At 44.8% G+C, this 13,125-nt stretch overlaps 1 protein-coding gene across 1 annotated transcript in view; it reads left to right on the forward strand.

The window, feature by feature from the left end:
• SFMBT2 (Scm-like with four mbt domains 2) overlaps positions 1 to 9,873 on the forward strand; it is a 188,246-nt gene extending 178,373 nt beyond the window's left edge. Inside the window, exons 20-21 of the mRNA XM_014949114.1 lie at positions 3,489 to 3,617; positions 5,679 to 9,873. Of these exons, the coding sequence (XP_014804600.1) occupies positions 3,489 to 3,617; positions 5,679 to 5,819 (270 nt within the window). The 3' untranslated portion in view covers positions 5,820 to 9,873. The remainder of the gene's footprint in view (positions 1 to 3,488; positions 3,618 to 5,678) is intronic.
• Positions 9,874 to 13,125: the final 3,252 nt, after the last annotated feature.

Below are 13,125 nucleotides of genomic sequence, written 5' to 3' on the forward strand. Positions count from 1 at the left end.
AAAACCCATTCCTTTGTGCATTGAACAAATGCAGATAATTCAGGATCACTCTCCGCTCTCTGCTGAAAACGTTCACAACTGAAAGTCTATCTAAGACTGTTAACTCATGCTGAAGGGCATTGGATTAAATCGGAAACGTGCTAGACCCTCTCCCTCCAAATCTCTGCTCAGCTTAGTGGAAGCTTTTCCTAAGTACACATTGTAGGGTTAAATTCTGAACTCCTCATTCATCACCAATAAATGTGTATGCGTAAGATCTGTAACACTCTGCGCTAGTCCAAAATGATATCTTATATTTACACTGGCGGTTTTTTCCAAATTAATGTATTTTAAAGTTCCTCGTAAAAGTGCACCTAGAGTGCAGTACTGAATCAGTAGGAAGAAACAAGCCAAAGTTTCCTTCTCTAAGTAGTTAAAGGTTTTAAAGAGTGTTTTGCTTCATTTCTCCAGCTTATTATTATGGGAAGAGGAAAAAAATCATTAAGCCACCGATTGGGGAAAATAACAACATGAAAAGTGGACATGTGAAGCCAGCCAGACGCAGAAAAAGGCGGAAATCCATCTTTGTGCAGAAGAAGAGGAGGTCGTCGGCTATCGATGCGAATGCTGCGGGCTCTGCAGAGGTACATGTTGCACTGGGGTAAATCAGCAAAAGCCCCTCGGTGCTTTTCTCTCCCCGCATCTGCACCTTCCTTCTGAGGGACTTCTCAGCAAACCTCAGCACTTCCATTTTCCATTTTGAATCCCTCCTTGCTGCTCTGTTTTCCTAAGGTCAGACTGGTTTTATTGGGATGCTTTGGGGGCTTTTACCCTTGCCCATTCTAGAGTTAGCAAATAGAGTTTTGGTTCCACCTTTGTAATGCTTACTAGCTAATGTGCTGTCTAATATTATATATTTGTTTTCTTTTGCTGCCTTATAAGCCTGTAGGCAGGCAGATGAGCCTGTTAGATGCTTTGTGCAGCATCTAGCAGAGTGAAGGAGGTCTGTCATCCATGTCTAAGGTCTCTAAATCTTATAATAAATAAAATTAACTCTCAGGCAATTATGGTTTCAAGGGCTTTTATTTTTTCATTAACCATTCTTGATATTCTTTGTTCACAACATCAAGCAGTAGATGTTCTAGAAGCTTTAGAAAGCAAGAAAATGGTTTGTGTCCCAAATATGTGGTATTTGAGGCCTCAGTCTTTTCAGTATGCTGTGTGAAGTGATGGGATCCCAGCTTCAGCAATGATTTGTGACTAAATGCAACCTGGAGCAGACTTAGTTCTGTGTGGCCCATTCCTGGGTGGTTTTCCCGTGATAGCAACACCAAAGTTCATGTGTGGTTTCCCTTCTTCTGCTGAGTGTCAGTGATTGCTGCTTGGTGCAACGTGAAATAAAACTAATTTACTTAAATTCTCTCTACTTCAGCTGGAGGGGGTTATTTTAGTCAGCTTTCAGTTGATTGCTTCCATCTTCATGACTTTGTCCTCATTTAGGTGCAGTTCTGCTTCATTTCCTTAGATTATACCTGCTTCAAAGGAATTTATACTGAAATAAACTCATCTTAAGCCTAAATCAACCATTAGCCAATTTTTTCAACCTTTCAGCCAATATAACTAACTTCGTCTAAAATTGCTCTTTCACTGAGCATATGGCTTGGATACATGCTCACACTTTGATCAGAGCAAAGCTGTCAAAGCCATTTGGGCCATTTTTGTATATATAAAGTTCAAAATACACAGTTTCCATAACTTGGTGTGTGCTTGCAAGCTCTGTGTGACAGAAATAACAGGAATCTGGCATAATATCCTTTAAATGGAAATTTGTTCTTCACTTCTAGCCGTTAGGTGTTGGACTGAAGTCAGGGAAATCTGGGTGAAATTGTTTGTCCTGAGTTTTACAGAAATGCCATCTAAGAAACCAAGTACAAGTATACACTTGTACATCTAGATGTTTTTAAATGGCACCAAAATTTCCTTCCTTTCAGTACTAGAGACACCCATGACAATTTGAAGCAAGGTGAAGGTTTAAATTCAAGCCTAGTTGTGATTTTAGTTCATCTCAAACAAGCTGAGTTTCGTTTCATCCTTTTAGTATTTTCCATTTCCCCTTCTCACACACATCTGCGGTGCCACAAGGTTTGAGACACCGGCCCAACAGAGGAACATTTCATGCTTGATGAGTTATGGCTGTTGACCTTTTGTTGGAAACAGAAAAAAGGATTTGCCCATCATGTATCTTTTTTCTTCTACATTTTGTAACAAATCTAAATTGAGGGCTAATCTGCTTAGCACTGTAATGAAAATGGGATAATTTGGTTAAAATAAATGTTATCCAGGACCAGCATGGGCACAGGCATGCAGTTTGACCCAAGTGCCTTTCAATTTGTATTAATCTCCGAGCCTGGATGCTGTTTCTCTGATGGTCCTTGTGCAGGAGAGCGAAGATGACGAGCCGGATGTGATGGAGGACGAGACGGGAAGTGAGGAAACCAGCTCAGAGCTCCGGGATGACCAGACAGATACCTCTTCTGCTGAGGTCCCCTCTGCCAGGCCCCGGCGAGCGGTCACCTTGCGGAGCAGCACTGAGTCAGATAGACCTCCTCCCATGGAGAGAGCCCGACGGAGCCGGAGACCGCAGCCCCACTCCTACAGCGAGGCGGAGAAGTGCACCCAAGTCAAGGAAGTGAGTATGCCCGTAGGCTTTCACAGCAATGTTCTTCCTAAATTGCCAGCAGTGTGCCCAGGTGGCCAAGAAAGCCAACAACATCCTGGACTGTATCAGGAACAGTGTGGCGAGTTGAGCCCGAGAGGTGATGATCCCCCTGTACTGGGCACTGGTGAGGCCCCACCTCGAGTACTGTGTCCAGTTTTGGGCTCCCTACCACAAAAAAGACATCGAGGTGCTTGAGCGGGTCCAGAGAAGGGCAACAAAGATGGTGAGGGGTCTGGAGCACAAGTCTTATGAGGAGAGGCTGAGGGAGCTGGGGTTATTCAGCCTGGGGAAGAGGAGGCTGAGGGGAGACCTTATTGCTCTCTACAACTCCCTGAAAGGAGGGTGTAGAGAGGTGGGGGTCGGTCTCTTCTCTCAAGTCACAGGCGACAGGACAAGAGGAAATGGCCTCAAGTTGCGCCAGGGGAGGTTCAGGCTGGATATTAGGAAAAAATTTTTCACTGAAAGGGTTATCAGGCATTGGAATGGGCTGCCCAGGGAGGTGGTTGAGGCACCATCCCTGGAGGTGTTCAAAAGACAGGTTGATGTCATGCTGGGAGGTATGGTTTAGTGATGGTGATGCTTCTTGTTTGTTGTGCGGGTGTCTATTTTTGTCAGTGAGGTTGATGGTTGGACAAGACGATCTTTAAGGTCCCTTCCAACCTAGAAGATTCTGTGATTCTGTAAATTAACCTTCGGTGCCAAGCCTTTCTCATCTGAGGAGGCATCCCCGCCCTGGTTCTCCACACAAGGTAGTTTTCTTCATGAGAGCTTTTTTGTTTTTTTTTTGTAGGAAATGAAGCAAGAAGAAGAAGAGAAGCTCATCCTGGACAGCAATCCATTGGAGTGGACCGTGACTGATGTCGTGAGGTTTATTAAACTGACCGACTGTGCACCTCTTGCCAAGATATTTCAGGAGCAGGTAGAGGTCTTTATGTAACTCCTCTCTTTGTGTCTGTGGTGCTTATTTACATCACACAAAAAAAAAGAGCAGCACATAACCACCTTGCTGACTGGGCTCGGAGCTTTGACAAAGAGATTATGATCAGACTTTAAGTCCCCTCAGGCCAAGCTATAGCACAAATTTTGGCAAGGCATGGAAATCCTTGAAAATTTGAATCACAGACTTGCCAGATCCTCAGAGTACAGAAACACCCCAGGCAGAGTGCTTGTGACAAGCAGGAGGTTTAGACCTTTCTTGTTCATGCCAAGGACCATAGCACCATCCTGGTGTCACACACCTCAGTGTACCAACAGGTAGTGGTTATTTGGTACCTAGCAAGCTGTCTTTCCCGACCACACAGGTTCCACCCTGTTTTAAAATATTGCCCTGGGAAGCAGAAAACTGCTGCTTGAACCTAGAACTGCCTGCCTGAATTTTGGCACCAACATCTAGAGGCTCCACTTACGTAGACACCTTCCCATCTTCATCCCTCTCAAGATCTGGCAGTCAGGCCTTTGGATGACCTAATTTTCAGAGATGCCAAGCATCTCCCCATTAAGCAGATAGGTTTGCAGGACCAGCCAAGGTTTTTTCACCTCAAGTCAGTGTGAACGTGTAAAATTTATATAGAACCAGCCATTACTTGGCTAATGAGCAACAGCCACCGCCGAATGTAAAGGGCAGCGCTAAGAAATCATAGTTAGAAAGAAGCAAGTGTGGTTAATTAGGCCATAGCCAATGGCAGTCAGTGATATGGCCAACTGCACGTTGAACTACCTCTGATTCTTCCCCATGAATAGCTCTGCACCCAAGGGCAGCTGCTTTGGCTGGGAGAAGCTGAGTCTAGAGCAAGGCTGGAACGCTCCATAGCAAGATGCTGTAGTCACTGTGTCGCAGCGTGCTCCGACCATTCGTTAATCAGCCTGGAGTAATGCCAGGGCTTGAAAGCCAACCCTGTCTGTCCTTTGCCAAGGAGTTTTATGGGGACTTTAATCGAACACAGATGAGTGGAGTTTTTCCTTGTGATTTGCAAGGAAGCTCTGATGCGATGGGCTGTGCCATCAAGCTTCAGTGGAGGAAGAGCCTGAGCCGTGGACGGTCCTGATCAAAGCAGTGCTTAAGGTGTCCAGATCCTCCTTGTGTTAAATGCTACCTAATCATGGCCATCCTGGGGAGTTTTTGTTGCCTGTGAGTTACAGTGCTTTTTCTGCACCTAGGCTCTGATCCTCCCTGAGGGGTAAGAAGCAGTTTTGTAGCCTGCTCATCTGCTTCTCAGTCCATTAAAGAATAAGGAGGACTTGAGCTCTTAAGAAGAGGATTATAAAGCCAAAAGAAATCCCTCATAAAATGACTTTGGTCTGGGGTACTAGTTCTTGGAGCGCGATGCATGGATATGCCTGAGGGAAGGATGTGACCTCCAGAGGTCCCTTCCAGCCTACCCCGTTCTGTGATTCTGGGACAGTAGAGATTGCAAGGGCTCAGGGTGGTCCGTCTTGATTGTTCAGCAGCTGATGTGGAACAAGACAGGTCCTGGGTGGATCAGGGGACACGACATGGAGCAAGGCAGACATGAACCTGTGCTGAGAAGATTATGGGCAAAAAGGGATAGGGAAAGGGCACCCCTTTGCAGTGAGACCAGCATCAGTTTCTCCATTCCACTCCCTCCTCTGTCTTCTGGTGTGCTCTCTGCAGCCTCTCCCTTGCCTCAGTTCCTCAGTCATAAAATGGGACTGGTCAGATCTCCATGGACCCTGAAGGGTTTCTGTAGAAGGTTACCCAGCATTTCAGGAGCCCAGAGGGTTTTCCCAATCTGGGAGCAAGGTGAGAGCCTACGAAGACACAGTAGACAATTTTTTAAAAAGCATCAGGTATCCCATAGGAAGAAGATGGGCAGCATCAGAGTGGGAGAAACATCAGAGGACAAACATGCCTTTAATTTTTAGGGCAAACTGCCCTTCTTGCTTCTCCAGACCTGGTTATGCTTTCTGCCTTCCAGAATCCGAAACCAAAACCATTTTCCCTTTCTTTTTTCTTCACCAGGACATCGATGGCCAAGCCCTTCTGTTGCTGACACTGCCCACAGTGCAAGAATGCATGGAGCTGAAGCTTGGCCCAGCCATCAAACTGTGTCACCAGATCGAGCGAGTAAAAGTTGCTTTCTATGCACAATATGCCAACTGACTGCACTTCTCCATTTCTTTCCGTTCTCCTTCTTCTTCCCTCTCTTTTTTAACATTTCACCTTGTTCAAGGGGTTTTTTCTCCCCTCTCCCTTTTCTTTTCCAAGAACCCATGGAATTGGAAGCACTGGGAATTAATCTGTAGGGGAAAAAAAAAAAAGACAACCAACCCACAACAGAAAACTAGCAACAAATTGAACTCATTTTCTGTACTTGTAAAGCACAGTGAAAGACTGGTGGCATCTCTCCCCGTGAGCCTCACCAACCCGTTACGCAGTGGTGCAAGGCCAGCATGGATCAGATGGTTTGTTGTTCATTAAAACAAAGTTATGGATGACAGATGCATTGCCAAGGAGAAGGGTGGGACGTTTCTGGATGATGATGGTTTGTCAAGGTTAATTTCTGGACACGAACAATTCTTTTAGCCATTTCTGACACACTTCTTTCATATTGAAATGTAAGTGATCCTTTGTAGCATCGCCTGGGGTTTACTGCAAATTTGGTCTTAGGGATCAATGAGCTTTTTTTTTTCTCCCACCTCTCCAGTCTTACAAAAGGAAAAAGTGTTGTGCCAGTCATAATGCTGTTTGTTTTACTGATTTGTAAAAGAGGACTCGACCCACGGTGTCAGACAAAGCTGCAGCGAACTGACAGGGGTGCAACAAGACCGAGTGCACAGAAGCACATCCTGAGGTGCACTGGCTGTGCACAACGAGCTGAACATCTCTGTGATGGGATCTGTACAGTGCTGCATTCTTGTGAAGGAACACGAATGCATGAAAGCTTTCATAGTCAAGCCCATCCTCTTAATTCCGAGTCACTTTAAAGGCCTGACTTTGAGCCCCGTGGGGTGAAAAAAAGGTTATTCGGATTTAATGATGAGACTGTTGAAGGAGTGCTGGTTTCATTTGCACCTTCATGAATCTGGTTGCTAAGTGGGAATAAAAAGCATCAATGTTTTCAGGCACCATACACCATGGTGCTTTAGACCAGCTGAGGATCCAGCCCAACTCAGTCTATATAAAGCCCCCATAGTGTCCCGATGACCAGTGAAACTGGGGGCTTGCTTCATGCCAAGCAGAGTAAGCACCGGGGAGGGTGAAGAAATGGGTTGGTCGCCTTGGGTTTCCCTCTGTTGTGTTAATACGAGAAATATTTCCCATTTACTTAGCAGGGATGTATGACCCCGTTAGTCCCACATGTTGAGCCTGAATTTGCTGTAACTTGGCAGGGATCAGTGGCATCACAGTGACGTAAAATTCTCCCAAAAGCAAGAACCATACTGGGGCCAAGTCTGAATTTTGTTCTGACTTTAAGGTGCAAGTGAATCCTTCCCTCAAAAAATGATTTGGGTGGTTCGTGCTGAGTTTTATCCTGATTTCATAGGAAACCACTGATTTCAGGAGGCTTTTGTTCTCAAACTATAAACAGGTGCCTGTTTCCTGGCCTCGGGGAACCAAGCTTGGAAATTGTACACAGCTCCGTTACAGTGCTGTGATGCCAAAGCCCACTCAGTGAAGACATCTTGAAAAAGAAGTGTCATTTCTAGCCCTAAATCAGAAGGCAGTGCTTATGGCCAGATAACCCCCCACCTCAAGCACTTGCCATATGGGTCAGCTAGTCCCACTGACCACGGTGTGCTCAGAAAAACCTACTGGCCAACACCAGGCTGTAGCTGCTGCTTTCTCCTTCATCGATTTCCTCCTTAACTTCTTTGGATTACAGAAAGAAAGCCTCAGAAATAAATATTCTGAACTACATCTGAATCCACCTTAGAGCATGTGTTAGGGAAGAAGTACTGACTCCGTTTGCCATGTGTCACTGGGGACTTTCTAGTCTCTCTTGCAGTGAGTTTCCTGATTTGCCACTGAGGAATGTGATGGGAGCAACCACTGCAGGCTGGGCCAGAACCTGCCATCTCCTGAGACTTCATCAAAAATTTTCTCACGTGGGAGATCAGCAGGACTGGATCCGTTCTCAGCTGTCGTCTTGTACCGAAGAACTTGTTCAAGTTATAATCAACTGAAGGGAAAAGTAGCGTCCTCTGCATCAAATGATCTTTTGTTTCTCGGAAATCCAGGAATAGGGTGCAGTAGTGGTGCAGACATTCAAAAACTGGTTTTTAGACTGAATTTCCTACTGACAATAGCAGTGGACTGTGTCCATGCAACTGGTTTGATAACAACTTTCGATCCCTCTGAGGATCCCCAGAAACGTTGCTCCTTGTTTCATCTCTGAAGACAAAAGGATTGTGCCCAGAAAAATAAGAAAAGCAGGAAGGGTGCTTCTCCCAGCTCCTCCTTGCTTCAGCCCTCCAGTGGCTGATGTAACATCTGTCAGCAGGAGAAAGCTCCCAAAAGACTGCTGTCAGGAGAACGGGCGTACGAGGACATTTCAAGGAAGGGAAGCAGAATAGCTGTTTGATAAACCTCCCAGCACTGATCCTTTGCTTACCACAGCCACCTTCTTCTGAAGCATCCTTTGGTGCTCTGATGTTTTTGGAGTTCCTGGCCACTTAAATTTGTCAGAGACATTTAACACTTTCTGGGACACATTGCAAAAACATCATTGTTTTCTCCATCAACTTTGTAACTGTAGATATTCCTATGGCAGCTAACTACTCATGGAGGCACGGTCGGGGAGCAGACAGCCATAGACTCTGAGGGTGACCATCTCTGATGTTGGCTAAGCAGGGGATGGGTGAAGCGTTGAGCCCAGCACATGGGAGTCTTTACTGATTGTTCAGGGAAGTTAAATCATATTTAAACTCACCTATTAAACAACAACAAAAAAAGAGTTTTAATTTTAGCTTGCGCCGGCTCTTTTATTTCCTCAGGTTTCTCTCTCTCCTCACTATTTGTCTTTCAATTTATTGTTCTTCAGTGTTGTCTCGTTTATCACTCTCTGTCCTTTTGGAGAAGATGATAACCTGAAATTTTTATCCTAAAATTACTTTGGGTAGTAAATGCTTTATTATTTCTTTTAGTCTGCGGGTTGGGAAGAAATAGGGGATTGGGCTACTGTTATCTGTTGCACTGACTGTGCTCCAGAAAAGCTGGAGCTGAACTTCTTAGAAAATTCCTTAAGCAAGTGGAAAATGAACCGTGCGTAGTTTAACTGGACAGTGTGCTTAGATTTTCACTTACAGAGATCAGAAGGAACTACTTACTCTTGCCTGGATTTAATTTCAATGCTGGAAACATTAGCAAAGCTTTGGAGTAATGTGCTTCAAAGGAGATGCTGGAAACCTGATCTTGTTAGCGTAAAACATCACTTTACTTTGCAATGTAGAAGTATAAGCCACTGGAAGGTTTTTTTGGTCCAGATGCGGTTCTGAGTTAAATTCAGAGCTGGTGCAACTTCATAGATACACTGATGATACTGGTGAAGCCACATCTTCTCCCCTGCCTGTTATAAATTTGGCATCCAGGCCTGAAGTTTGTTGTGTTATCAGCTACAAAATGCCACCACTGCGAAGTGCTGAACTCGTGATTCTCCAAGACCATTACCAAGGGCTGAGGAGCAACCCTGCTGTTGCTTTTGGGCTGGTGGATGCTGAACTTCGACACATTCACGCATATCACTTTGGTCCTACAAGAAGGGTGTGCAGGCATCTTTTATTGGCCTCTATTCATTCAGGCATAGGACCAAATATGGGCATTTCTGGAGCAAAATTAGGGGATTGAAGAGTGCCTGGTACCTGCCCATCTTCATCTGCACTGGCTCCTTTTGAGCTTGCACTCAGTCTGGTTGAACAGATCCATGGGCAGGTCCCCGCTCCCTTCCCAATTCCCTCAGCACTTACCTTGACAGGATCAGCCAATTCCCAGTCTTCAGCCCCAAAGTACCAGTCTCTGAAATAGGATTAAAGCATTAACTGATGGGAATGTCCATGGTTCCCTGGCTGGTTGTCCTGCCTTCCTCCTGCTGTCATGGATACTCCTCTCCCACCTTGAAGAAAAATGCTCTCTTTGGTTTCAGAACTCTTCTCCCCTGTCCAGGTCAAAACCACATTCCCATCCACACTCCTGTCTTTTTTCTCAATGCCAGGATGACCAAACCCTTTGGATTAAAGCATTAACTGATGGGAATGTCCATGGTTCCCTGGCTGGTTGTCCTGCCTTCCTCCTGCTGTCATGGATACTCCTCTCCCACCTTGAAGAAAAATGCTCTCTTTGGTTTCAGAACTCTTCTCCCCTGTCCAGGTCAAAACCACATTCCCATCCACACTCCTGTCTTTTTTCTCAATGCCAGGATGACCAAACCCTGGCTTTTTCTACCTCTCAGAGGAGTGATGGCCTCTCAGCTCTGAGAAGGATTTCAGGGACTCCAGCTCCACCACATTAACTATATGCAATAGCCCTTGATAATTTGGTCCTGCAGGGTTCAGAAAATCTCCTAGAAATGCTGTGTGCCCTCAGTAACCACTGAAATCAGGACAAATAGTTACACACCCTGTCCTTAGTGAAGCATCTAGCAGAGGCATGTCCTAGCTGAGATGGCCTGACCCACACTATCAGAGGTATTTGAAAGTCTGCTAGGGTTTACAAAGTTTCTCTGTAAGTTAGATATCTAAAATCCATTAATATTTCACTCTGGGTAATTTTCTAATTTGCCTTAAACTGGAAAGTCACCATTCCTTGGCTTTAACCTTCAACCTTTTGCAGGCCCCAGTCATGTGGTGTGGAGCAAACGCCATCTTAGCTCTTTGAAGGCAAACCAGACACTGTTGGGCTGCCATAATCAACATTTAGTCACCTGAAAAGCCTGCCTTGGTCTTTTGAGGGCACAAAATTGAATTTGGCAGAGCTGCAGTGCCATCTCAGTGTTTTAGAAGCAGGGCGCTTCAAATACTTTTTGCTTTTCTGGTGCAGTGTGTCTGAAAACTATGAACTCAGACTGTTCCTCACATTTCCAAGTTCAAGTGCCAAAAGAGAAGAACATGCTGCAACTGAACACCATTAAAACCAGCTTTATTACATGTGGATAAATATAGTCTCAAGGGCTCCATTTTGGTGCTAAAATATGTCACGCTGTATTTTCCATTGCTTAGGATTACAAAGCTGATTCCCTACTCCAGAAATTTTTTTTCTGTAATCAGCAACGTCTTAAGCATTAGGATTTTATTTTTTCTCTTGTGTCTGTAGATTTTTAACTCAGATGATATACTCAACAAATACTTCTCCCTCCTCCTACCCCCAATCATGTGAGTTTTGGGTAAGTTCTATACAGTCTATTTATGCAAAAACTCTTTCAAAATGTTAGTGTATGTATACTTTCCCCTCATTATTACTCTTCTTCGCATCAGCTGACCCATAACTAAGGGAATCTGTTACTCAGGATTTGATCCAGAAGTAACTGAAGTTAGTGAAAGGCCCCTCACAGATTTGTGGGTTGTGGGACCAGGTCTTCACCAGATTCGTTCGCTTAGAAGTCCAAAAGTGTGCAGTTAATTAACATAAAATGTAAACCCCTCCTTCTCCTCGCAGGCAGAAATCCAGCTGAAATCTGCCAGACTTAACAAGAGAGGGCTCGTGTCCTGAGGTGCTCATGAACTCCCAGTAAAGGAGCAGAAGCATTTAATGTTCTCATTTATTCTTTGGTACAATACTCCATCAAGAAGTGCAAATGATCTTAATGGCTGGATTTAGAATATGAGCCAGTCATCAAAGATGAGAGTTTTACAGCCCAGTAATCCTTTAAATGTCAACCTTCCTGCAGAAGGGGAGTGTTTTTGCAACGGCTTAGTGCCATGCTCTGGAATTCTCTTGCAGAAGGCATGTGAACTGTACAAAACCAACATGGGACATAGTTTTAGGACGGTGAGACATACTCATAGACTTTCTCTTGTTTCAGTCTTTTGTGTGAATTCTTACCTTGAAAAATATCTCATTTTCTCATGGTTTAAAACTCCAACCTCTGTAATGTCATGAGCAAAATACAGTTTTTATCCATTATCACACTACAGATGAGCACAGAGGTGTTTTGTTGACAAGCAGATAGGTCAGGTGAGACAAGAAGATCTTGTCTCTCTCTCACCTTGTTGAAGAAGTTATCCATGCAACCTGGAGGATAGACGCTCCCCACGGCTCACTGTGGAGGGACAAATGTTTCCAGTGATGCTGTTGCTGGATAGATCACATAGCCCAAGTAGCCTAACACAGCAGTTCAATTGCCATGTGGCTACCTCCTCATAGATATTCCTGGTTTTCATGTCTGTCAAGGGACAGACGTGTCCCACGTGGGAGAGGGAAAAGAAGATTTTGGGGAAGGAGAGAGGTTGGAGTTCTGTACTTGAGTTATTTTTGTGGAGAGGGACCTCTCACAACAGGGAAACATAGAATCACAAAATCATTTAGGTTGGAAAAGACCTTTAAGGACTTTGAGTCCACCAGTAAACCTAACACTGCCAAGTACACCAGTAAACCATGTCCCTAAGTGCCAGCTACCGTCCATGAGCATCATTCCTGAAGGCTTCTTTGAGTCTTGTTCATAGCAGAGATGCTTTGAGTCCTAACTGGGTCCAGATGAGAGGGAGGAAAGAAGCTGGCAATACACTCAGAGCTACAATTCTGGCAGGTTCATATTTTATTTCCCTGGTGGAGATACAGGAATTTGGCTTAGGTGGCTCTAGGCTCCTTGGCTGGGTAGTAGGGAAAAATCAGTTTTTCTTCCTTGTACTTTTTTCCTGCCTTGTACCCTGTCTCTTTTGGGCTTGGGGGCTCAAGAATCTCCTCTTGCACCTTTCAGACCTCCACAGGAAATGTCAGGGGCTGAAACTGGAGCTCTGTCCTATAGAAATAGATGACATTGCCCTGAGTTCAGGTTGTGGGTCTACAAAACACTGTGTTACGCTGTGACAGGATGAGAACAATCATTCCCAAGTCAGCCCACTTGCTCATTGCTGTTCTCATCTCATTGGAGATTCTGGACGTTTTATCTACTTATAAATGTACGCGTTGTATTTCCCAATCCCTATTCCACCAAACTTGGTCAGGATGTGCTGAAACGTTTAGTAATTCCAGCAGCCTTCACCTTCAGGGACCTGCTGCTGTTCTCATCTCATTGGAGATTCTGGACGTTTTATCTACTTATAAATGTATGTGTTGTATTTCCCAGTCCCTATTCCACCAAACTCGGTCAGGATGTGCCGAAATGTTTAGTTATTCCAGCAGCCTTCACCTTCAGGGACCTGCTTGCTAGAGGACACTCACCTGCAGAGTGGTGCCATGACAATTCCATGGACACAGCAGGGATGTCCAGTACAGCCAGGCATTTGCTGCAGCATGATCCAACAGCAACAAAAGT

The sequence above is a fragment of the Calidris pugnax genome, unplaced genomic scaffold (assembly GCF_001431845.1).
Source record: "Calidris pugnax isolate Ruff unplaced genomic scaffold, ASM143184v1 scaffold125, whole genome shotgun sequence".
NCBI classification, from domain to species: domain Eukaryota; kingdom Metazoa; phylum Chordata; class Aves; order Charadriiformes; family Scolopacidae; genus Calidris; species Calidris pugnax.